Source organism: Giraffa tippelskirchi, chromosome 10, assembly GCF_054371585.1.
Source record: "Giraffa tippelskirchi isolate mGirTip1 chromosome 10, T2T-mGirTip1v1.2.pri, whole genome shotgun sequence".
NCBI classification, from domain to species: domain Eukaryota; kingdom Metazoa; phylum Chordata; class Mammalia; order Artiodactyla; family Giraffidae; genus Giraffa; species Giraffa tippelskirchi.
In genome coordinates, this window is record NC_137284.1 from 109,564,295 (window position 1) to 109,588,829 (window position 24,535).

General features: G+C 44.1%; 1 protein-coding gene across 5 annotated transcripts in view; it reads left to right on the forward strand.

Annotated features, from left to right (window-relative positions):
* The window catches only part of PDE1C (phosphodiesterase 1C), a 594,246-nt gene that overhangs the window by 64,232 nt on the left and 505,479 nt on the right, over nt 1-24,535 (forward strand). For 3 of the 5 annotated variants that reach the window (XM_081533590.1, XM_081533594.1, XM_081533593.1), the window contains exon 1: nt 17,242-17,907. The exons of the other annotated variants lie outside the window; for them this stretch is intronic. In XM_081533590.1, coding sequence (XP_081389716.1) covers nt 17,823-17,907 — 85 coding nt within the window. In that variant the 5' untranslated portion in view covers nt 17,242-17,822. Of the gene's footprint in view, nt 1-17,241; nt 17,908-24,535 lie in introns of those variants that run through there. 5 annotated transcript variants of the gene reach the window in all.

A 24,535-nucleotide genomic window follows, 5' to 3' on the forward strand; every position in this document is an offset into this window, starting at 1 on the left:
TGTTGCATTAAGAGTTCAGGGTTTTATTTATTTATTTTTTGTGTTTTTTGGGGGGGATTCTTTTTATTTATTTTTTAAAATTAATTTATTTAATTGGAGCCTAATTACTCTACAATATTGTGGTGGTTTTTGCCATACATTGACATGAATCAGCCACAGGTGTCCTCACATCCCAAATCCCCCTCCTACCTCCCTCCCCATCCCATCCCTCTGGGTTGTCCTAGTGCACCGGTTTTGAGTGCCCTGTTTCATGCATCAGAGTTCAGGGTTTTAAAACAACTTTGTAGAGTGTTGTGAAGTGCTGGAAATAACATGGACTGTCAGAAGTTCTGGTGCCAGAATTGCGCTCATTAGTTGTGAGGACAACCTATTTTCCTCTCTGACTGTTGCTTTACCTATGACTTCCTACTCTTCACAGGTTACTGGGCAAAAAGTGCACTGAAATGCATAAGGTGTGAAAACAAAGCAATGACATGATAGCAGAAGCTGATATTTGTTGCATGGTTACTATGTGCTAAACACAGCTCTAAGCACCTTTCAAGTGTTAAGTCATTTAGTCCTCACAGCTGTCATGGAAGGAAACTGAGGCACAGCCCAAGGGCAGACAGCTAGTAAGAGAAGTACCAGGATTTGACCTTGGCAGGTCAGGTTTGGAACTTGTGCTGTTCACTGTGATGTTTTACTGCATTAACACGAGTGAAGTAGGATGAAAATGAGTATGTTTAGGGTGAAAATGACGCCAATGTTGTTTTTTTTAAAAAAACCAAAACCTTATCATTTTTGCTCACATGTTTATATCACTCATCTCAAAAGAGAGACTAGTGTTGATGTTATCTCCTCCAGGAAATTGTGTGCTGGACTAACAGCCCCATGCTGGCCTCCCCCCACCTCCTGAACTTCCCTCTGTCTATGAATCCTGTTCGGTGATCATCTGTTCACTTGTGGGTTGGTGCACCTAGACAGTGAGCTGCCAGAAGGCTGGACGATGAGCCAGAACCTGGCAAGTAGATCGTGGAGCTTGAATGCTCGGCCTCTGGGTATTGTTGGCATTTTCTCCCCTTCCTTCCTCTCGGCCACCCTTTCGAGCCAGCTGGATCTCCTGCCCATCTTCCCAAGAGAGTCTCTGTTAAGTGGTTCCCAGGGTCTATCTGGGTTTCAGGGAGGCAGGTCTGCAGTCCTCTAAGGGGCTGCTGACTTTAGGCGAGTCATCTTCATGACACTTGGGGCTTTCCCACTTCCCCTTGTGCAGCAAGAAGCTGAAGGTGGTCAGTGCGGGGGTGGGGACATGGGGGTGAGGAGACTGGCCCGTTTTGTGGATGGGAACCAGGACCACATAAGACACTTGGGGGATGTGCTTGGGGACAGGCTGGGGAGGTGGCTAAGGCTCCCCTCGCAGGGACAGAAACCTCAGGACAGTTCAAGGGCACAGTTCTGTATTCTAGGTGGGAGATGGGAAAGGAAGCCTGTCTGTGGGCCCTAACTAGCACTGTCTCCTCTCTGCTTATTTATTTCTTTGAACTTGATTAAAAAAGGGAGAGGTTGAAAAAGTAAGAGTAAGTAGAAGGGCCAAAGGGTAGGAGTGTCTGGAAATTTCCACCCTGTGAGATAATGAAGACAGGCAGCCTAGCGAGGGAGATGGAGACTTGGGGAGAATTCAGATTGGTCCCCATTTAGACATGTCCACCTTGCCGCAGCTGGCCTGTTTCTTAATGTGTGAGACGGGCACAGTTGTGAGGGCCGAGATTCTTCCTGTAGGTGGAAAAGTCTGTCCCAGTGGTTGGACCTCAAGAAACAGGAGTTGAAAATGAGGATCTATTGACTCTTCTTTCAATTTAATTACTGAATTAACACCTTGTTTTTACCCTTTTCCAGTTCTTATTATTTCCAAAATGTGGTCCTGATTTCTAGCGTACTTGAGCAGTTCAATTTTCTTTGTGATTTGCTTCAGTTGTCACACATTTTTGAGTCAATCCCATAACCGTTCGCTGCTTTGTGGTTTGTAGGGATATCTTCAAAATCACAGAATAATTAAGTCAAGAGGCAACTCATTTGGAAAGTGGAAACCCAATAGCTTCTATTCTCTCAAATGCCCTTTGTTGGCATGAGAGGCATTTTGTTAAAAATTCAGTTGCCAAATGTGAAAGGGAATTTATCACAATGAAAAAAATACCTTTTGGTAACTTAAATACCTGACAAAAGCATCTCAGTATTAAATCGTTAATTCGTTAGTACTCCCACCTGCTGCCAACTATAACTGCTTTCTTTTATCATGATAATACAGACTGTCTGATTCTCTGGTAGAGTTTTTGGGCAGCAGTGAAATCAACATCTGGCAAAATCTGTTTGTAACTCTGAGATTTCAGTCTTGTCAGTGTAGAGACTTTGTGCCTTCCCCACCCATTAAGGTTTTCATAATTCAAGATCATAATTTAGAATTGCCACCACCCAAGTCTGCAGTCTATTTTTTTTGGTACCATCTTGCCTTGTATGGCAAACATGCATAATAGTTTTTTAAAGTATCAGTAAATAAGGTGTCACATTGCTGATGATGTGGTAGCAGGACTTTTCTATTAGATCTTGTTATGTCGGAAGAATGGACTCTCCTTTGAGAAGTGGAGCCCAAGAATTTTTAGACTATGAGTATGAAATTTTCTTTACCAATTGGTGGTTAAAGATGCACCATTTATCCTGATTCATGGAGGCTGGTTCGAGCACATCCTTGATTTAGAAGCCTGATGTGTTAATTTCCATATTTCTTCTGTCAGAACCAGAATATTCAAGTGCTCATTCAGCAAGTATTTATTAACTGCCTACTCAGCACCAGGATTGCTCTAGGTATTTGGAATGCATCAGTGAATAAAACAGGCATAGCCCTTATGAAGCTTACAGTCTACAGATGGGTCATTGATATGGCTCATGATAATTTAATATATTTTTTAAATCATAAAAATGATTAAACATGAAAAATACAGCAATAATTTCGAGACCCATGTTTATATTAACAACTTTTTATTTGTTTTATTCCTTTTTATTTTTTTATTTAATAATTTTTTTGGCTGCACCACGCAGCTTGTAGGATCCTAGCTTCCTGGCCAGGGATTGAACCCAGGCCACCTCAGTGAAAGTGCCAAGTCCTAACCATTCGACCTCCAGGGAATTCTTAATAACTGACTTTTTAAAATGCTTTTCTTTTTTCCCCTCTATTTATGGGCAGAGTAAAAAATTTGGAGGACACATTAAAGAAGAAACTAAATTCCACCAAGGTTCCTAGGTGGGAGGATAAGCCTGAACTTGCTGCTTCTGGAAAACCAAGTAACCTGTAACTCCAGCACTACACTATAGACATTATTACCACTTTGGTGTGTTTCCTCTCTGTCTTTCTGAAGTGCATTTTTTACATGGTTGTGACCACATTGTATCTTAGATAGTTTGCTCTTTTTCCCTAAATATAATTCATCTTTACTCTCACTAACTGTGTTTTTCTGTGACATTTTCTCCAAAACATCAGCATTCTTATCATTATCATCATCAGCAGAGGCCACATCCAGGACACAAAGTGTGTGTGGTGTGTGTGTGTGTGTGTGGCTAGCTGTGTACATCTGTGTGGGTGTGTGTTTGCTGGTGATAAGGGACGTATTTGCTGTCCTGTTGAAAGTGAATCACTAGGCTGGAACAAAGTCCTGGATGAATTTAGCTAGCAGTGAACAACAGATGGGGGAAAATCTCGCTATTAAAAGTCATTCCAACAAATAGTTGGATCCAGTCTGGTGTCAGAAATCTCTGTTGGAGCTGCCTGTCTGTTCTCTTTGGTTCCAGGGTTCTCGGTGCTCTTGATGATTCTGTTGCCAGGGTTGCCCCTGAGAGGAGCTACCTTCTCCGGGGATTTCAGAACCACAGGAGGAAAGATTCTCTAACTGAATCTAATGTCATAATTCCATTCTGTGTCATTGGAGGGCTTGAAAGTAGATGCATGGGTAAAATACCTAGTCTGGAGCCTAGCACGTGGTGGCCGTTAGATCCCAAAGGCCACTGTGTTAGACCCCTAAGAAACCACGCTCCCTTCCCCACATGCAGGGGCAGGTGCTGCTGACTCTGCCCTCAACAGCTATCCATCTGGGACCTACTGCTGTGCAGGTTGTAACCTTGGCTGCTGTGTATTTACAATAACCCCTATTCCTCAGAGCCTCCTCGAGCATCTTTGATGTGCAAATTTTGCTGGCCTACTGAAGATTATTCATCAAATTTCTTTGTTATGCCCCCGCCTCATAACCCATAACTGATGTTATTGTACTTCTAGATACTTATGTTTTCTAGTTACAGAAAGAAAAAAGTCCTATGTCATAAGATGGTGCAATTTTCAACTACTAAATGAATTATCCTTTTGGCTGCTTTCTAATGCCAGAGCTATAACGTGCTATTTTTTTTTTAAACTTTTTCTTTTGTAATGGGATGTAGCCAATTAACAATGTTGTGATGGTTTCAGGTGAACAGTGAAGGGACTCAGCCACACATATACCTGTATCCATTCTCACCCATGTAACAACATACTATTAAAATTGTTTATACTCTCAAAACTTCTGGAAGTGATAATACCAGTATCAGGCCACATGAAAAAGAGGGGTTCTTTTGGTGGCAAAACTTTAATTTGTACCATCTGTGAGCTTAAGTGCTTTTTTTGACTTCAGACCAAAAGGTTATAACTCTGATTTGGGGGCAGATTTTTCTCTCAGCCCTTGGCAGAGGTGTAAACTATGTCTGCTTTTGATAAATTGAAAATTGGTCAAAATAGTGAAGAGGGGAGGGTTTAAAATGGATCTCCATTCACCAAACCCTATTTTTTTTTTTAGCAATATTTATTTATTTATTTGGCTGTGCTGGGTCTTAGTTGAGGCACGCAGGATCTTCGATCTTCTTTGCAGCATGCAGAATCTTTAGCTGTGGCATGCAGGATCTAATTCCCTGATCAGGGATAGAACCCAGGGCCCCCTGCATTGGGAGCATGAAGTCTTTCTTAGCCACTGGACCACCAAGGAAGTCCCTCAAACCCTCTTTTCTTTCCTAATTTCATTTCCCAGAGCCCCTCTTACAGTTTGATGGGGCCATATGACTAATTCCGGCTAATGGAATGTAGGAAGAAGGAATAAGTGTTTCTTTCAGGCTCTTGGGGGAGGTCATTGAGGAGATGTGACTGCTGGTTGACCTGTGAGCTGGATCCAGGCAATTGGAGGCTCCCTATCCTCTCCTCTGCCCTTGGCCACTTGCCTCCCCTATTTTCAGAAGCTTCTCCAAGGATACAGCTTTAAGATAGAATGTAGTATTGAGACTGTCTGGATGACAGCATGACTGAACCCAGTTAAGTCCTCTATATAAACTTTTAAGATTTGGCGTGTGTGTGTGTGTGTGTGTGTGTGTGTGTGTGTGTGTGTGTGTGTGTGAAGACTTACTCATCTTGCAGCTGCCCGAGACAAGCCTGGTAAGAAAGTTCTCTTGTTTATTAAACCTGCCACCTGGTAATCTGTAGTGGTCTGCCTCTTTCTTCAGTCTCTCCCTGCCTTCTGCATTTTGGGCTCTGTAATGAGCAAGAAATATACGTTTATTGTGGTGTCTGGCCACTGAGAATTTGTATATTTGTTACAGAAATTAGCTACACAAACTAATACAGGATTTGGCTCATAAGTATTAGTTTAATAAATATTAGTGTTTTTTTTTTTCTGTTGGTCCCCATGAAACACAGAATGTCAGAGTCCTCTCAAGGAAGTCTGAACTGAAAAGAGTTGATAGGGTATGTCTAAGAAAAGCCCTTGAGAGAAAGTCAGGAGTCAAGCAGGAAAGCCAGATACATTGCCAATGGCACACAGTAGGGTTTGCAAGGAAGACACGGCCTCGGGTCAGGAGCCAGATAGGAATGTTGTGATGGATTGGAAACAGATTGGAAACAGACCAGAAGTGTTTGGGATAAATGCTGCAAACTGACAGTGGTTCTCATCCTTGGCTTCTCCCTGGAATCATCTGGAGAGCTTTAAAAAATACCAATTCTTAGCCTTCCATCCCCATTCAAGACCAGTGAATCAGAATCTGTTTTGGTGAGCCCTGATGTCTATGTGATCAGCTCATGATCAAACTGGTGATTTCAGCATGCTGTTGTTGTTGAGACTCACTGCTGTGAACAGGGTTGAAGCATCTGTGCTTCACCTTTACTGAGCACTGGGTACTAGTGTGAGGCATACTTGGATGACCCGAAGGGACTGAGTAATATGATGGCGTGCTAGATAAAGGTCGGAGATAGTTGCAGCCAGAAGAAACTGTGGCTTATACACACCATTCCCCAAGACATCTGTGACTTTTTTTCCTGCAGAGATATAGAAGGTCAGCCTGAGGGACTGCCATGGTGCCTTTGAGTTCCATTCCCTATGCCCTTGGTACTCTGATCAGGAGAATATCTCAGAGTTCTGGAGCCCAAAGGCCCCTTCCATGTTGTCCTGAGTCATGTTCATGCCATCTTGGGGAACAATGGAGCTTCATGGTTATGAAGCTGGCATGTGAAACAGCAGGGAGTTGTTAATAGTAGCCACCGTGGATAACAAGGCATAATGATAGTGACTACTAGTAAAGTATTACGCCTTTGAGGGTGTGGGCAAGTTGAATGGAAGTCAGATTTAAACTGAGCTTAAATACCTACTATGATTTCTGGAAACCTTATCCAGTTCAATGCCAGCATAGACCAAAGGTTTAGTCTAAAGAGGAATACTGAAAGGCTGTGCTGTAGGCAGAGGAATCACCAGCTCTAATCTGCACTGGAGAAGGAAATGGCAACCCACTCCAGTGTTCTTGCCTGGAGAATCCCAGGGACGGCAGAGCCTGGTGAGCTGCCGTCTATGGGGTCGCACAGAGTCAGACACGACTGAAGCGACTTAGCAGCAGCAGCAGCAATCTGACTTTTTTTCTTTGGGAAACACTGTACTTTTGGAGGTTTACTCAGTTCTGTGACCACTGTGCACTATTCATTTGTTCATTCATTCATTCAATAACTTCTAATGGTAATTTACATTTCTGACATAGTGCAAGGTGCCAAACCAGTGAATAAACATGGTCCCTACTTTCAAAGGGGCTTCCCAGGTGGCTCAGTGGTAAAGAACCTGTCAATGCAGGAGACACAGGTTCGATCCCTGGGTCAGGAAGATCCCCTGGAGGAGGACATGGCAACCCACCCTAGTATTCTTGCCTGGAGAATCCCATGGACAGAGGAGCCTGGCGGGCTACAGAGTTGGACACTACTGAAGTGACTTAGCACACACTACTTTCAAAGGTCTTTTTGAAGGCACTTTCATTTGTAACTTGTGGATTTATAGGGCCCTGCAAGGGAGGCAGGTTGATACCCATTTTATAGGAGAGGAAATTAAGAGGGCAATTAAACCACTTGCCTGAGGTCACATATGTGACAGCCCCGGTATTGTCTGTCACCCAAGGCTTAGGAAGTTGGAGAGGAGAAAGGTGCTGGCCAAGGCTAATGTTCCCTTCCAAACCTAGCAGGGAGGGGGTCCTGAAACAAAGCATGAATGTGAATTCAAGACTATTCTAATTGTTTCACCATGGGGAAAAGTATGTGAATCTAAAGGCAGATGAGGAAACAGAGGTGGCCCAGAGGGGTCTTAAGGAGTCATCAAGTGCCCCGAGGTTGCTGGGCCAAGAAGCACAGTCAGATCTGTGGAGAGAAAGAGATCTCTTCACAGACTCATTGTGTTGAGGGCTTCTTGAACTCAGGCCACCTTTCTCCAAATTCTTTCTTATTGCCTTTGTATTAGACAAAGAAATACAACCAGCAGGATTTATCTGTCTTTTATCTCTCTACCTATCTATCTCCACAGAGAGAGAGTGGTTTATTTTAAGGAGTTGGCTTGTGTGATTGTAGAAGCTTGGCAAGTCCAAAATTTGCAAGGTAGGGTGACAGACTGGAGACCTAGGGAAGAGTTGCAGTTTGAGTGCAAAGACTGTCTGTTGGTAGAATTCCTTCTTTCTAGGGGGAGGTCAGTCTTTTCTGTAGTAAGATCTTCAACTGATTGGACAAGGCTCATCTACATTATAGAAGGTAATCAGCTTTCCACAAAGTTGACTGACTTAAATATTAATCTCACCCCCTCCCCAAAATATTCACAAACATTCTGTGAAACATCCAGAATGTTTGACCACTGAGCTGGGTACCATGGTCTGGCCAAACTGACATAAAATTAGCCATCACAGTCCTCTTGCCCCTCACATGCACACTCTACTTGTCAAAGTGTGCATGGAAAATGAAACATCCAAATGTCCACTCTGTTCTCTGCAACTGACAGGAAGTCCCCTAAATATGAATGGGTTCTGTTCCGAGTGCATGTTTGTAAGTCCAATTTGTTCATAAGTCTGGTTTCTTTGTAAGTTCAACAAAGTTAGCCTAGGTACCCAACCAACACAATCGGCTATATAGTACTGTACTGTAATAGGTTTATAATACTTTTCATACAAATAATACATAAAAAACAAACACAAAAATAAAGAAAAGGTTTTAAATCTTACAGTACAGTAGTACAGTACAACAGCTGGCATACAGGGGCTGGCATCGAGTGAACAGGCAAGGAGACTTATTGGCTGGAGAGGGAGAGGAGCTGGGAGATGGTAGAGCTGAAATATTGTCAGACTAGGAGACAGAGGGCAAGCTGCAATTTCACTCACTCCTAATTTTGATGGAACACGTGTTCACATCTTTGAAAGTTTGCAACTTGAAGGTTAATATGTAGGGGACTTACTGGAGTTAGAATCTTCTTTACAAAAAGCAAATCTGATTTGAGCAATGTAGCAGATTCTGTCAAGGCCCTGTCTCTGTCCCTTGCTCTCAGCACTCGCAACTGCTACACTGGCATTTCTTTGCCTGAGAGCTTCATCTGGCCACCGGATCTTGCTCTGCTGTCTTTTCAACAAGTCAAGAACACAGTCCGACTTCTGTTTCCATGGGTTCTGCATCTGTGGATTTGGCCAGCAGCATATCAAAAATGTTTGAAAAAAAAAATTCCAGCAAGTTCCTAAAAAGCAGAACTTGAATTTGCCATGCTCAAGCAACTATTTATATAGCATTTATATTGTATTATCACAAGTAATGGGGCTTCTCTGGTGGCTTAGATGGTAAAGAATCACCCATAATGCGAGAGACCCAGGCTTCAACCCCTGGGTCGGGAAGATCTCCTGGAAGAATCACCCATAATGCGAGAGACCCAGGCTTCAACCCCTGGGTTGGGAAGATCTCCTGGAGAAGGGAATGACTACCCACTCCACTATTCTTGCCTGGAGAATTCCTATTATTATTAGTATTACAAGTAATCTAGAGATGATTTAAAGTCTATGGGAGGATGTATGCAAGGTATAATCAAACACTATGCATTTTATGTGATCCTTGAGCATCTAAGGATGCTGAAGCATCTGAAGGCGGGGTCCTGGAACCAATCTCCTGCAGACACCAGGGAACAATTACACCTGGGAATTGGTGCCTTCTGAGAGCAACCCTAAACTTTCTCTTTTCTGGTTGACAGTTGAGGTGCATGCCTCACCCTGGCTCCTGGTGCCCTGTGGAGGATGAAGCTGCTGTTGCCCAGAGGATTAGCTTGTCTTTACTTCTACTTTCCTTTCTCTGTCAAACTTCCCCACTCCCTTCCTGAGAGTCCTCATCTCCTATAAAAGCATCTTACAAAATGAAGGTTCGATCCCTGGAGAAGGGCATGGCAACGCACTCTAGTATTCTTACCTGGAGAATCCCATGGACAGAGGAGCCTGGCGGGCTACAGTCCATGGAGTCACAAAGAGTTGGACTTGACTGAAGCAACTTAGCAGATGCATGTACACAATGTTCCAAAGTACCTGGCTTTCTGACATCCTCATTGAATAGCTGAATTAATAATTTATGTTGCTCTTAATAAAAAATATTCTTATAATTTAAACCATCCAAGCCAGGGCTTTTTCCTACTACTTGAAGTTGGCAGAAAACATATTAAATGAAAACTAGGACAATATCTAACATTCAAGAAATGTCTCAATGTCAAGTATTATTTGAAACGTCATCATATAAGCTTATTTGATTATTTTAACAATCCTTGCAGTCTGTTCACAGGTTTCCCAGGTATTGCTAGTGGTAAAAAAACCTGCCTGCCAATGCAGGTAGATATAAGACCTGGGTCAGGAAAATCCCCTGGAGGAGAATGCAGCCACCTACTCTAGTATTCTTGCCTGGAAAATCCCATGGACAGGGGAGCCTGGCGGGCTACAGTCCATAGGGTCACAAAGAGTTGGACACGACTGAAGTGACTTGGCACACACACACACACACACACACACACACACGGCACTGCTGCTTGGGGAAGCGATCTGGGCTGGAACTAGATACTTGAGAGTCATTAACAGAGCTATCAAAGTGAAGAGGATTGCTCCGTGGAGAGGGAAGAGAGTGAGAAGAGGTTCTTGCATAAGAGCTTCCCTGGTTAATGACAGCAGTGAAGGAACTGGCCAAGAAAGCTGCAGGGAAAACCAGGAGCAGGTTGTACTCTGGATGCCCAGGGAACAAAAGACATCCTAAATACTGCCACCATGGTTCACAGAGTTAAACATGCCAGGAGGCTGAGAAGATGAAGGCCACAACATGTCCACTAAATGCAGTGATGCCTAAGTGACAAAAGTGCTGTGGAACACAGAGGGGAATGAGGGGTGGGTGGGAGAGTGCCAGAGCATTTCCTGAGGGTTCTTGCTGAGCCAGGCCCCGTCCAAGCTCCAGATTCCAGCTCGCAGGAAGCCTGTGGGTATCTGCTGCTCAGTTGAGAGATGGAGGCTTAGAACCATTGCTTGCTTCATTGCTTATGGGATGACTGATACTCCAGAGCCTTGGGCCCACGGTGAGTGAGCCCTGGGCCTGTTCCTCTTGCCTCTGGGTATGGGTTATCTCAAGAACTCTATGCAGGAAATACACACAAAAGGGACCTAGAGTCCTAGTGATGATGATGATGTTAAAAATAACATGACATGTATTGATGGGAATTCCCCAGTGGTCCAGTGGTTAGGACTCCATGTCTTCACTGCCAAAGATGTCGATTCAGTCCTGGCTGGGGAATTAAGATCCTGCAAGCCACATGGCTCAGCCAAATTGAAAAAAGAAAACACAACCATATATTGAAAGTTTACTATGAGTCAGGTTGAGGGCAAGTCTTTAATAGAAATTATCTCAGTATAACTCACGTATCCCCTGTAAGATAGTTATTACGTCTCCATTTTACAGAAGATAAAAGTTGAGACTCAGAGAGGCTAAGCAACTTGCTCAAGGTCACACAGTTAGCAAACAGAGAAGCTTTTTGTTCTGTTATAAATGTTGTTAACATGTTTATCATGAGTTGGCTCTAAACCTCATCACAGAGGAAGCTAGAGGGTGAATGAAGAGAGGGAATGACTAAGAATGACTCTTCTGCCCCCATCACGTCACCGCCTGGCTGTGCAGTGTTGTGTCTTACCTCCGTGTTCACTGCTTAGCTGATCACATTTCAACCTACTCCGTGCCAGGCACTGTGCTGTGGCTGAGTTGGAAGACCTACCCCTGCTACTGGCAGCTCATATTCTCGTGGGGTGACCAGCATGCACTCAAGCAGTGTGAGTGCAGTGCAGTGGTTCCAGGATAGAGACATGGGGTGGGGTCCAGGGGAGGCTTAAAGTGGAGTGTCTTCTTCCCTCCAGAAGAGGCAGGCAGGAAATGCTTTCTAGAGAACCTGGGACATCAGCAGAGACTTCAAGGATGAGGAGAAGGTCTCTAGGCAAACCAGGTGGACTGAGGGGGAAGAACAGTCCAGGTTTGATAATCCGGATTACAAAAAAGAAATTCAAGGCTCTCATTTTGGTCTCTGTTCCTCCACTGCAGAGTGTCTCCAGTTCTCCAAATCTCCTAACAGCAAAGGCTATCAGAAAAGTCTCCCTAAATTCTTAGAGCCAAAAAGAATGAATTTACTCTAATTTGCTTCTGATATTATGGGGAAAGCATTGGTCTGGGAGTTGCTCAGCTAGTATTTTTTGGAACATGGAAGGATTTTTTTGAGACAGTGAAGGCAGGTGTAGGAAAAGTCATTTTCACAGATGCACTAATGACATGTAAACTTAGAAAAAATGTTGACAAATAGATGGAGGCCATCTCTATCACAAAGAAAAATTGTCTCATTGTACAAATAAAATTCTGTAATCTCCATCAGGGGCTTCCCTGGTGGCTCATTGGTAAAGAATCCACCTGCAATGCAGGAGACTCGGGCTTCAATTCCTGGGTTGGGAAGGTCCCCTGGAGAAGAAAATGGCAACCTACTCCAGTATTCTTGCCTGGGAAGTCCCATGGTCAGAGGAGCCTGGCAGGTTACAGTCCATGGGGTTGCAAAGAGTCGGACACGACTTAACAACTAAACCATCACCACTACCAATCTGCATCAGGCCTTCGAGGCATCTTTCTGGGAAATTTTTCTGACCCTCAGGTGTGTAGGCACTTTGCTTTTTATTCTGTTTATTTAGATAGTCATTGCCTTCCCTGGGCCTAATTAATACAAGAAACAAGAATAGGCTCTAGGGAAGCAATAAGATGGAAGCAAACTGAAGCAGAGAAGGGTGTTAGGACAGCTGGAGAGGAGTTGCCTCCATAAATGTAGACTTTCTGAGACTGCTGTTTTGTTCAGAGCCCTGGTTCCAGAGACTGTTCGGGACTTTCTCTTCTTATAAAGTCCTCAAAGGCAGGGACCATTTCCTGGTTAGCAGCAATGCCTGTCACGTAGTTGGCGCTCGGTAATGTTAGTGTCATTCCACCCTTTTGTTTATTTATTTTTTCTTCTCTACATCTCTCCTTGAAGGGACTGTGTTTGATGGATTAGCTAGGATTCAAGATGGCAAGCAACAGAAAGTCCCATCTGCTAGCTCACTCACAAAGAGGGAATGTAGTGCAAGGTACTAGGGCATCTCATAGAATTTGTGAGGAGCTGATTTTTAGATTCAGGCTGGAACTGGGCCTAGAATTTCCTGTAACTTTCTCTTTACCTCTCACAATTCCTACTCCCAGCAAAGATACTCATTAGTCTTATCTGGATTGTACCAATTTCAGCCAGAAGAGCAGGGCTGCAGTTCAGAAACTTCATTGCCTGTGGCATTTCTGTGATGATGTGACTGCAACAGGGTCCTCCCCCCAATGTAGAGTGGTTGTCACACAGCTGAGGATGTCCATGAGGGGTATAAACAATGCTCTTATTGAGGCAATTTGGGTTTATAATTCTTGGGCGACTGGAGAATTCCAAATGAAGTGCTGGGGAGTTGTCTTCTCTTTGGCATGATAAATAAAAAGTTATTTTCTTAGAAAACTGACTTTTTGATAACACATGCTACAGATAGTCTCATTTTTTTCTCGATGTTTAGAAACCAGTGAACACTAGTTTAACAGTGTTAGCTGTTAACACTCTTTCTCTTACATAGACACAGTTACCAGCCCCTACACAGGGAGTATCAAGGGACATGATGTTAGCACCCGAGTCAGATGAGTTTCCATATATAGTTGTTATATTTTGAAGGACATTATCTGATCCATGAGTTATGAACTGATTTAAGTACTGAATTCATCCTCTTCTACTGGTTTCTTGGGATGAAACCCGGTTCATGCATTATCTTGGGAGAAATTAATTTTAACCTAATTAATCTTGCTAATAACTGGATCAAACTCGTATGTATATTGTTTCTTTCCTTCCTTCATTCATCAAATATTTGTTGCTGTGCCTTCCTTGTTAGAATCCATTCCAGTAATTAAAAACAGATAAGTGATTTATTTTATAAATTAAACTTATTTTTTAGTAAATAAGTCATTTTATAGCAGATATAATAGTATTTACTTATTTTATAATAAACATAATAGAACCAGAAGTTATCTAAGCCTAGACAGGTATAAGATATTTACGATAATCTAGGAGTCAGTAAACATTTTCTCTTAAGGGACAGATAGCAAATATTTTTGGCTTTGCAGGCCATACAGTCTTGGGCACAACTACTCAGCTCTGCCTGTTGGTTTAAAAGCAGCCACATGCAATATCTAAACAGATGAGTGTTGCTATGTTCTAATAAAACTTTATTTGTGGACACTGAAATTTGAATTTCATGTAGTTTTAATGTGTTACATGTTCTTCTTTTGAATGGAAATTTTTTGACTTTTTCAATTACTTAATCACTTTTTAGATTGAAGATTCTACAAAAACAGGTGACAGACTGGATCTGACCCGCAGGTCTGTTTGCTGACCTCCTGCTCAGTTATGTCCGACTCTTTGCAACCCCATGGACTATACATACAGTCCATGGAATTCTCCAGACCAGAGTACTGGAGTGGGTAGCTGTTCCCTTCTCCAGGGGTCTTCCCAACCCAGCGACTGAACCCAGATCTGCCTCGTTGCAGGTGGATTCTTTGCCAGCTGAGCCACCAGCGGAGCCCAAGAATACCGGAGTGGGTAGCCTATCCCTTCTCCAGGGGATCTTCCTGACCCAGGAATTGAATCAGGGTCTCCTGCATTGCAGGTGGATTCTTTACCAGCTGAGCTACCAGCTGTATTTGTGGACAATGAACTTTGAATTTCATGTAGTTTTAATGTGTTACATGTTCTTCTCTGAATGGAAAAATTTTGAATTTTTCCCTCACTCAATCACTTTTTTAGCTTGAAGATTCTACAAAAACAGGTGAACAGACTGGATCTGACCTGCAGGTCTGTTTGCCGACCCCTGCTCTAACAATACGGAGAAGGCAATGGCAACCCACTCCATTTGCCTGGAAAATCCCATGGACGGAGGAGCCTGGTAGACTGCAGTCCATGGGGTCGCTATGAGTTGGACACGACTGAGCAACTTCACTTTCACTTTTCACTTTCATGCACTGGAGAAGGAAATGGCAACCCACTCCAGTGTTCTTGCCTAGAGGATCCCAGGGATGGGGGAGCCTGGTAGGCTGCCGTCTATGGGGTCGCACAGAGTCGGACACGACTGAAGCGACTTAGCAGCAGCAGCAGCTCTAACAATAAGGGCATCTACTTGGGTATCTTGGTTTAGTTTTCATATTTCACAGGCATTCTTAAAGGAGCATTCCTGAAAGAACAAGCAAAAGCAATTCTTCTGTTGATCTTGGTGTTGAACTCATTCTTTCTTGGCTTATGGAATGTTAGTATTAGACTTCACTAGGTGTGGAGTAAGAGCCCCACATTGAGAAGGTTGCTTTTAAGTCTTTGCACTTGAAGCAGTGCAGTCAGTGGTTCTGTAGGTGTGCAGTTTCTAAAACCAGGGAGATAGAGAACAATTCTGGGGAGAAGCAATTTAAAACCAGTTCTAATTGTTCACGCAAGTTATTTTTACCAGTCTTAGGGGACAGATAAATGATCACATTGTTATTATTTTTATAGATTATATTTCAAAAAGCTTTTCTGCTAAGAGTGATTAAATACCAAGTTTTAATTTCACTCACTCAGGGAAAATTTTCCATCCCATTAGGATTTTTTTTTTTCTTGATAACTTACCGTAGGAGATTATAACTCAGGGCTTTCAGGAACCTCATTCCAGAACTTCCAGTGACACAGAAGAAGACATGTGATTTTGCTAAAGGTTTGGGAAGGTGGGAGAAATACAGGGAAATCAGAATGATAAGAAACTTTTGGAGGTTACTATATTAAAATGCATTACATATAGTATATGCTGTTATATGTACTATATATAATATATATAGTATGTAGTCATATATATTATATATAAACATTTTACAGATAGATTTTCTTTCTTTATAAAATTAATGATAACAATAGCAAAAATATATTATTGCTATGAAGAAGAATTTTCTACAATGTCTACATAATGAAACTTGGGAGTCACCTGGTAATTGCAAAAACTGAATGTCCACAGTACGCCTAAGTTTCACTCATTTCCTCTCACTTAATCCTCGTCGTGAGATCAGGAAAGCAAGACTCAGGGAGGTCTAGTATCTTGCTCAAGGTCTTATATTTGGTAAGTGATGGAGCCAGATTTCAGACTCAGGTCTGTCTATCCCTAGAGCTTTCTTCATGCTTTCACATTGTAATCAGTCCCAGTTTCAAGGAGTGCCTCAGGGTTTGAAGCACGCTCTACTACCAAGCGAGGATGTGCCATTCTGTGTGACATGAGTTCTGTGACACCCATTGCCTTTTTGGATCAATCAATCTTGCCATTGATCTCAGCAAACTATCAGTGTGGTTCTAGGTCTTACCATAGAGAATTTATAATTGAAGTTCCAACTATATTTGACATTAAAAAAAACCCCTCATTTTTCTCAAAATATATGGTAAATTGAGGAAGATTTAGGTCCTGAGATATTAATCTGATTTCCAGGGGGCTTGAGAGGTTTATGTGGAATATTGCACATGTGTGTGTATGTGACTATTTTTGAGAGAAGAGTTCTAATTTTAGTTAGATTCTGAAGACTTATGACCACTGTTCTCTAAACTCAGAAACAACTAGGGTTATACCTGATTGACTCATTAATATTGACAAGTGCTTGGTAATTGTGTTAAATTCCATCACAGCAAATGATGTTGAATTAACTAGTTCTTTAATAACCTGAGCATAACACTGTCATTCCATGTGTTACACTGGGTGGACTCTGCCAAGGGACTCAAGTCTGGTCTCATCAACATGAGCTCCCCAGCCCCTGACACAGAACACCGCAACCAGCAATTGCTTGCTGGTTGGAGGGAATGATTTCCCTTATACAAACCTTGCCTGACTCAGTCACTTCGGGTACTGGAAGGATCAGTAATTGATTTGATATCGTAAAGTGAAACTCCTCTATCCAGACACTGCCACTTTTTAGCTGTAGGATCTTAGTCCAGCCCCTGTCCACCTAAGTTTCCTCTTCTGTGACAAGAGGGGTTAGCCGTAGGGTTGGTTAAATCTCTACCACCTCCACAAATTCCAGGAATCTCTATTTGGCAACACACTGTGCCAAGTCTATTTGACAAAACCAAATTGGAAAGAGCTCGGACAGTTCGTTTGGAATGGACTAGAACTTGCGCATCTTAGAACCTCTGCGTGAAAGTGCTTAGCCACGAATATGGGTTACTTTGATAATTATCTCCTGGCCCCGGACTGCCGAGAAGTAATCTTATCGGGGTTCCAGGCTGGTTCAGGGGACAGCTGCTGGGAGGAAGTGGGCGTGGCGATTTTCCCGACTTCCTTGTTTGGAGCAAACTTTGGCAGCATCTGACCGGCTTGGATGTTTGCTTTTCCATCTGTTGATGTGTTTTTTTGGGAGCTCTCTTGCCTGCCAGAGAAAACATCCAAAAGAAGCACGACGCCAAATCTTAGCCATTCCCTTAAGTCCCCAAGCCCCACCAGCCTCCAGAGAGGGGAAGGCGAAGCTGAGAAAGAAAACAGACGTGCCTGGAGCGCGCTGGCTTCCAGGGAGAAGGTGGCAAAGACAGGGATTTCGGTACCCACCCACTCACCAGCCCGCATCCACGCGCGGAGGTGCGCGTCGACTCCCTTTGTTCATACTCCTCTCTTGGTAGCTGGAACCTGGCACTGGAGATGGAGCATTTGCGAGGCTCGCTGGCTCCGCCGTGCGCCTAGTGCGTTAGTCGACTTCGCGCTCGCGGTGCCAGCAGCCGGCGCGCTCCGCTCTCAGCGAGCGGCGGACCGGCGGGGACAGCGCGCCGCGCGCCCGGGTAGGGGACGCGGCCGAAAGCGGGGCGCCGGCGCCGGGGTGCACGCCCCTCCGCTGGGGACCTCGGGACACCGCCGGCCGAGCCATGACGGACGCCAGTAACAGGAAAGAGGGCTTCAAAAAATGCCGGAGCGCCACTTTCAGCATCGATGGCTACAGCTTCACCATCGGTGAGAACTTTCCGCTCCCTGCCCTACTTCCGGCTTTCCGGGGGGTGGCGAGGGTCCTTCTGAGCCAGGGAGCTGGGTGGTCGGAGTGGGGCTGGGTCGCGAGGCGCTCTCCAAGCGGGAGACCTGGGGAGCGGCGACAGTGCCGGGAAGTCGCATGTGTGGCTCGGCAGTCACCACGGTTGTCCCCGCGGTGCCCCTCCCGCCGCTCTAACCCGGCATCCCGCTTAAGCTGGTTTTTAGGGTCACGCCTTTCTGAACTGCTCCATTTCCTCGCTGCGATTTTAGTAACACAAGCCGGGAGAGGAGGGATGGAGACACGGATGGAGGCAGAGAGATGGAGAGGTACGGGGAGAGAGAGCAACAGAAAGACGTGCACGACAGACAGTAAGACAGACACACAGAAAGACACACAGATAGGAGAGACCAAATGACAAGGGACATCCGGACAGATACATTAGTAGGCACACCTAGACACCAGTTCAGAAATATAAAGTCAGAGAGGCCGATAGGATGTCGAAGACGAGGAGAAAGAGATGATAGAAACAGGGATGAGCTGACTCTGAGAGACAGACACATAGAGATAGATTCAGAGAAGGAGACTGAAGAGTAGGTTTCACAAAAGTTGAAATAAGGAGAGAAAGGAACACAGAGAGAGAGAGAGAGGAAGGAGGTAGAAAGGAAGACAGGGAAGATAAGGCAGAAAAAGAGACATATTTAGAGTTAGAAGAAGGCAGTGTGGGTGGGATGTATCATGCTATTAAAACATTTGAGAAACATCTGTCTCATGTCCTCTGGATTCCCAGTGGCTTCTTTCCCAAGCCCTTTACTAAGAGGGGCCTGGAGGTGTCTCCATGGTCCTTAGAGGAAGCAGGACCACAGGGCTGACTCTCCAGAAGCTGAATTTGAGGAGATCAGTTCTTGGTGCTTTTACTACCGGTTCTATGCTGTACTGCTTTGAATCAACTGGTCCAAGGATTATCTCCTCATTTTCCCAGGAGATGGGCTAAGCCAGGGAGTCTTCCTCTCCAGGATGTCAGAGATTGGAGACCAGCAGGGCACAGCTAGGTGTCAAGGAGCTGCTTCAGCTTTTCTACTTCTGTGTGTGCTCAGGGCAGTGTAGCTATAAATTTGAGCTTCTCCTGGGAGCCTTTGAAAGTGAGGGATATATTAAAGTGCTTTTTGGAAGTGTAGCAGGAATTTGTCAGGGGCAAGAAGAGGCTATTGGAGAGGATCTGGGCCTCTTTGCTTCTTCTAATGAAGTGGCCCAAGATTTGGGGGGCATGGGCTGGACATGTTACTACCAGAATTCAGTCTGAACGCCTTTACCTGCTTGCCAAGTCTCTCCATTCTGGCTTGAACTTGCCTCTCTTGCCTCAGTTGTCATGGCAGGTCTGTTTCTTCTGCACACTCATGATGGCTTGCCCTGGCCCCCATCCCACCCCTCAGAGCCTTTGCTCAGCCTGTCCCCTCAGTCAGGAATGCCATTTCCCCAACTCTGCATTGAGAAATCTCGTCTATTCCAACTCTCACTTACTTCCTCCTCTGCTTTTCTTCCCCATGAGAAAGAACTTCTCCTTCTGCACTCATCTTGGCCTCCTAGTCCTGTGTGAGGGCTCACACCTAGCCTTGAACCAGTATTTCAGCAACTATTCCTTGTCCTCTTGCACTGCAGGTTCCTTAAGAATGAGATTGTGCCTAAGTTTATTTTTCACCCTCTAATAGTGAGTGCTTGGGAGTTTTTGTAGGAATGAATTAAAGGTTGCCAAGGTCCAAAGTGATTCATCAAAAGGCTGTGTTAATACTAGTTTTTGTGAATCTAGTTAGAAAGCTCCCAAAAATGATTTTTAAGTTTTACCTGGCAGTTCCCTGTGAAATCTTTCAAAAACTGTGGCTTCTAAAACTCAAGTTTATAATGTGGCTGTCCCCTGCCTAACAGCTACTCCCTTTCTGCTCCCATTCTCACTAGAGGAAATGGTCTAGCACATTGGTGTGGTCTGCTGGTCAGATGGGACCTCAAAAGTGAGCAGGTCACTTCCTGGTGAGAGAGCTGCCAGCTTGTTTCAGATCTTTGGGCATTTATTCATTCACTCCTTTCCATCTGCCCTCCTCCTTCCCTCCCTTCTTCAACAAATTTTTATTGCATTTTACTGTATTAAAAAACACAATTTAATAGAATGCCTGCCACATGGCAAACATTCAATAAATTATTCAAGACCCTAAGCTAATTGTAATTATTCAAGACCCTAAGCTAATATCATGAGGAGTTTATGAAGATAAATCAGACCTAGAACCTGGGATTCAAGGAATTCATACTCTTGGGGTGATATGATGTCTTCATACATAACATTTTACAAAATAAAAGCTATTAAATGCTGCCAGATATGTATTAGAAGTTTTAGGCCAATATAGACATTGTAGCAAATACAGATGATCAAAAAGAAAGAAAAAAAATCACTTTTAATTTTACCACCCACTGCTAAACATTATTAATATTTGTTGTATATACTTCCAGTACTTTTTTATGTATACAATTTTTTAACAGCAATCATAACATTTGGTAATGGTGTTTAATATCATAGTAGCTTTGTTTCATACTCTGTATTTGTTTTTATTTAAAAAACTTTTACTGTTGGCTATTTAGGTTGCTTTTACTTTTTTACCGTACTAGATAATGAAAAAAGACTAAATCTTTGAGTACATCCATTAACATTTTTGAGAATAAATTTCTAGAAGTACAATTATGTGGTCTAAGACTATGTATGTATATTTTTAGGGATTTTAAAGCATATTATTAAATACCCTCTGGAAATACCAACTCACACTCCCACCAGCCATGTATCAGGTGTTCACACACTCTCATGAGTACTGATAATTTTTAAAGAGTTGTTTGTAAGTATCTTACTTCCACATGTTATTTCACTTCTTTACATTTTATGTCCTTTGCCTGTAGATTTTTCCTCTGGGGGAGTTTCATCATTTATTTTTAATTTTCAAGCACAGTTGACTCTTGAACAATGTGGGTTTGAATTGTGCAGGTCCACTTATACAATAAATTTTTTTCTACAGTATACACAATCTGCAGCTGGTTGAATCTGAGGATGTGGAATTGGTGCTATGGAAGAATCACATACAGGATTAGTTATGACACAAATTTTCAACTAACCCTAGTTGTTCAAGAGTCAACTGTACTCTTAATGTATGTAATACATGTTAATTATACATATAATCAATGTATCAAATGTACATAATATATAATTATAGCTGCTGCTGCTGCTGCTACTACATATTAATTGTACAATATATTATGTAATTACTATATATTAATCACATGATAATTAATATGTACCAATAATGTGCATTATATACACACCATGTATATGTATCTCTGTGTGTGATTTGCAAGTGCTGTCTGTCCTGTATGTTATGTGACGTTTTCTTCTAAGCAGGGGGCTTCATATTCCTGCAACATCAGCATGTGGCAGTTAGGACTTGGTTTGTGGATGTACAAACAGGCTACAGATATCTTGTAGCCTGCGCTTATGGTCTCCAGCTTGTCCCATGGTTCCAGCAGGGTGAAGTAGGTGGGCAGTCCCCCTCTAACTATGTGAGGGAAGAATCCTGAAGAAATTCCAGAGCCCAGATCACTTTTTTTCTCAGGTGTCCAACATTCTGTCATCAGGAATCACCTTCTCTTCCAGTCTGTTAATTATGCAAAATTTCCAGGTCAAAGAACTTTACTAAAGAAATTTATATTACGGTCCTGGTGATTCAAGAGATTTTCTCTCAGATTCAAGAGATTGTTAATTCTGGCTTATGAGGCCAACAGGGGTCTTGGGATTCTGCAGAAGAGGGGTGTGTGAACTCCCACCATGGCAAGGTCAAGAATCAAGTTTCCTTGGAGGGCTCCTGATGGACCTTCTCTCTGTTAAGTGGAAGTTTCTGGGTTAAGAGGGGCTTCCGTGGTGGCTCAGATGGTAAAGATTCTGCCTGCAGTGCTGGAGACACAGGAGACTTGGATTCGATCCCTGTGGTCAAGAGGTCTTGAAAACAAGACCATGAGCCTGAACACGTGCCACATCCAGAAAGCACTGACTGTCATAGAGCCTTTGTGATTTGAGGGTCGCATTCCTAGGAAACCATTGTAGTTAGGATTGTTGTTATTTAGTCACTAAGTTGTGTCCGACTCTTTGCGACCCCATGGACTGTAGCATGCCAGGCTCTTCTGTCCATGGGATTTCCTAGGTAAGAATACTGCAGTGGGTTTCCATTTCTTTCTTCAGGGCATCTTCCTGACCCAGGAATCTAACTGCATCTCCTGCATTGGCAGGTGGATTCTTTATCACTGAGCCACCTGAGAAGCTCCAGTTACGATTGTAGCCAATAATTATAACAGTTAACATTAATTGAAGGCCATGTGTAGAAGTTCAAGTGTAATTTGACTGTGTTCATGAACTAGTATTTGAATATGAAATGAACGGTTATGGAGAGAGTTGCTGTATTACTGTTTTCCGGAAGAACCTTCTTTGTCTCCTGGGGTTTGGATATCTGTTTGGGTTTGTATTAAGTGGATTTGCAGATTCTTACTTTCTCCGTGAGGCTGCTTGAAACACACACTTTTCCTTCCAAAGTGAAGTATGTCTGCAGAAAGCAAAAGCACTTTTTTCTTTTAACCACCTGAGGGGGACTCTCTTGATCCCTCTTGGTGCTCCTCACCTCTCAGTTTACGTATGAGAAAATGGGTCTTGGGGGGCCCCTCATTTTCTCTTCTCCTCAAGGTGATGACCTCTAGGGTGTCAGAAGGAAGTGGGTGAAGCTGTGGGCCAGGAGGCTGTGAAGTTGATGGGGTGTGTAGACAAGAAGCTGCTTCCTACACAAATGAACCTGGTGGTGTTGTGGAAAATTCTAGGCCTGTAAGGTGTTGCTAACAGAGGGATGCGTTGCCTATAGCAACTGCCACGGGCTTCCTTGCACCTGTGTTTCTCTCTGCGGGGTTGTCCCAGAGGAGGAAAAACAAGGGGCCCCTAGACAGCAGTCAGAGGCCCAAGGGGCAGGGTGTGAGGGTTCCCTGTCCCACCTGGGACTGCTGGGTGCTGGGAACCCCCACTAAGTGGGGAGGTCTGCTGGCGGGTGCATCTTTCACAAGGGTTCTTGGTGAGCGGGGCTCTGTAGGTGGCCGAGGCTGGGATATTGGGCTGCGTGAACTGGGAGTGTGGCCCCTTTCCAGCCCGGGCATAGAGGCTCCTGGCCTTGGTGCACAGGGCCGCAGACTGGTCTCAGTGTTCTGTGTCTCATCTGCCTATTAGTTTGTCTGGCTGGCAGCAACCTCTGGGCATTGTTGGGGGTGCTGGTGGGTTGCAAGGAACTGAATTAGGATCCAAGGCAAATTGTCCTGCCACCGCCTCCCAGCACCCATTGCCCTAATTCTCTCCTCCTCCTCTTCCTCACATCCCTGGGAAAGATTCGAGCAGGGCCAGGTGAAGGGGGCATTTGGACTGAGGGCTCATGCGGACTGGGACTGCAGTTTCTGCTCTGACTCTCACCTCCCCGCTGATTCCCCTTCTACATCTGAGCCACAGTCCTTCATGTGTAAGATGCAGAGTGTGATCCTTAGTTACCAGGCTGTGGTGAGGATCAAGTGAAGTTACATGTGAAAAAGTTGTTTGTTAGCCCTGAAATGTCATTAGACAGCTTCTTGTTATGAGGGAAGACCATACTGATTAGAGCTTGTGTGTCCCTCTGCCCGGTGTTTGCACTTCAACAAAGGAAGTGTGAGAAATGAGACTCTCACCATGGGGTCTTACTGGCAGCCAGCAACTGGAGCGCATGGCGTTAGGGATGTGTGTTGTCTGAGAAGGGGTGTTTGTAGCAGGAAACCCTGGGTGTTGGAGTCACATGAAGACTTACTGTGCCGGCCGAGCAAGTCAGTTAGCTTTGCTGAGCCTCAGTTTCCTTCTCAGAGTAAACGGGGCTGGGGTGAACCTTCCTCCTGGGTGAACCCGGCCAGGGGAGTGAAGTTCCACGCATAGTGCCTGCTGTCACACTGCGTGCTTGCTTAGCAACCCTTCCCTCCCCTAGAGGTTATACTGTGACTAGAACTGGCTCTGGCTGCAAGTGGGTGAGGGTTAGTGGTGTGATCCTGAGGGTTCGTAAGTATGTCTGGGGCAGACTTAGGGGTGAGTCAGTATAGCTGTGTGGTGGCATGGGAATGGCCACCAGGAAGCCCACATCTTGGCCCCTGACACCAGATGGGAACAAGACCAGAGTGGGTACTGGACACCTCCTGCCCTCGCATGGACTGGTGCACCTCCCGGGGCCACCCGGTGCCCCAGGCATGTCTACCAAGCCTCCGTGGACTTAGCAGAGCAATGGGCACAGTCCACCTGGGGCCATGGGGAAGTTGGGGGTAGTGGGGGGAACAGGAATGAGCTTCTGAACTTGACCTGGGAATTGGAAAAGGAAAAGGGGACCAGGATGGTAAAATTGGACCTTATCGAGTTCAGAATATAACAACCTCTGGAGTTAGACACTGGGGGTTCAGATTCTGAACCTCATGTTTTTGTCGTGATCTTGGAGAGGTGGCATCAAACAGCTAAAGTTTAGTGTCCTAAACTGTGAAATGGACATAATA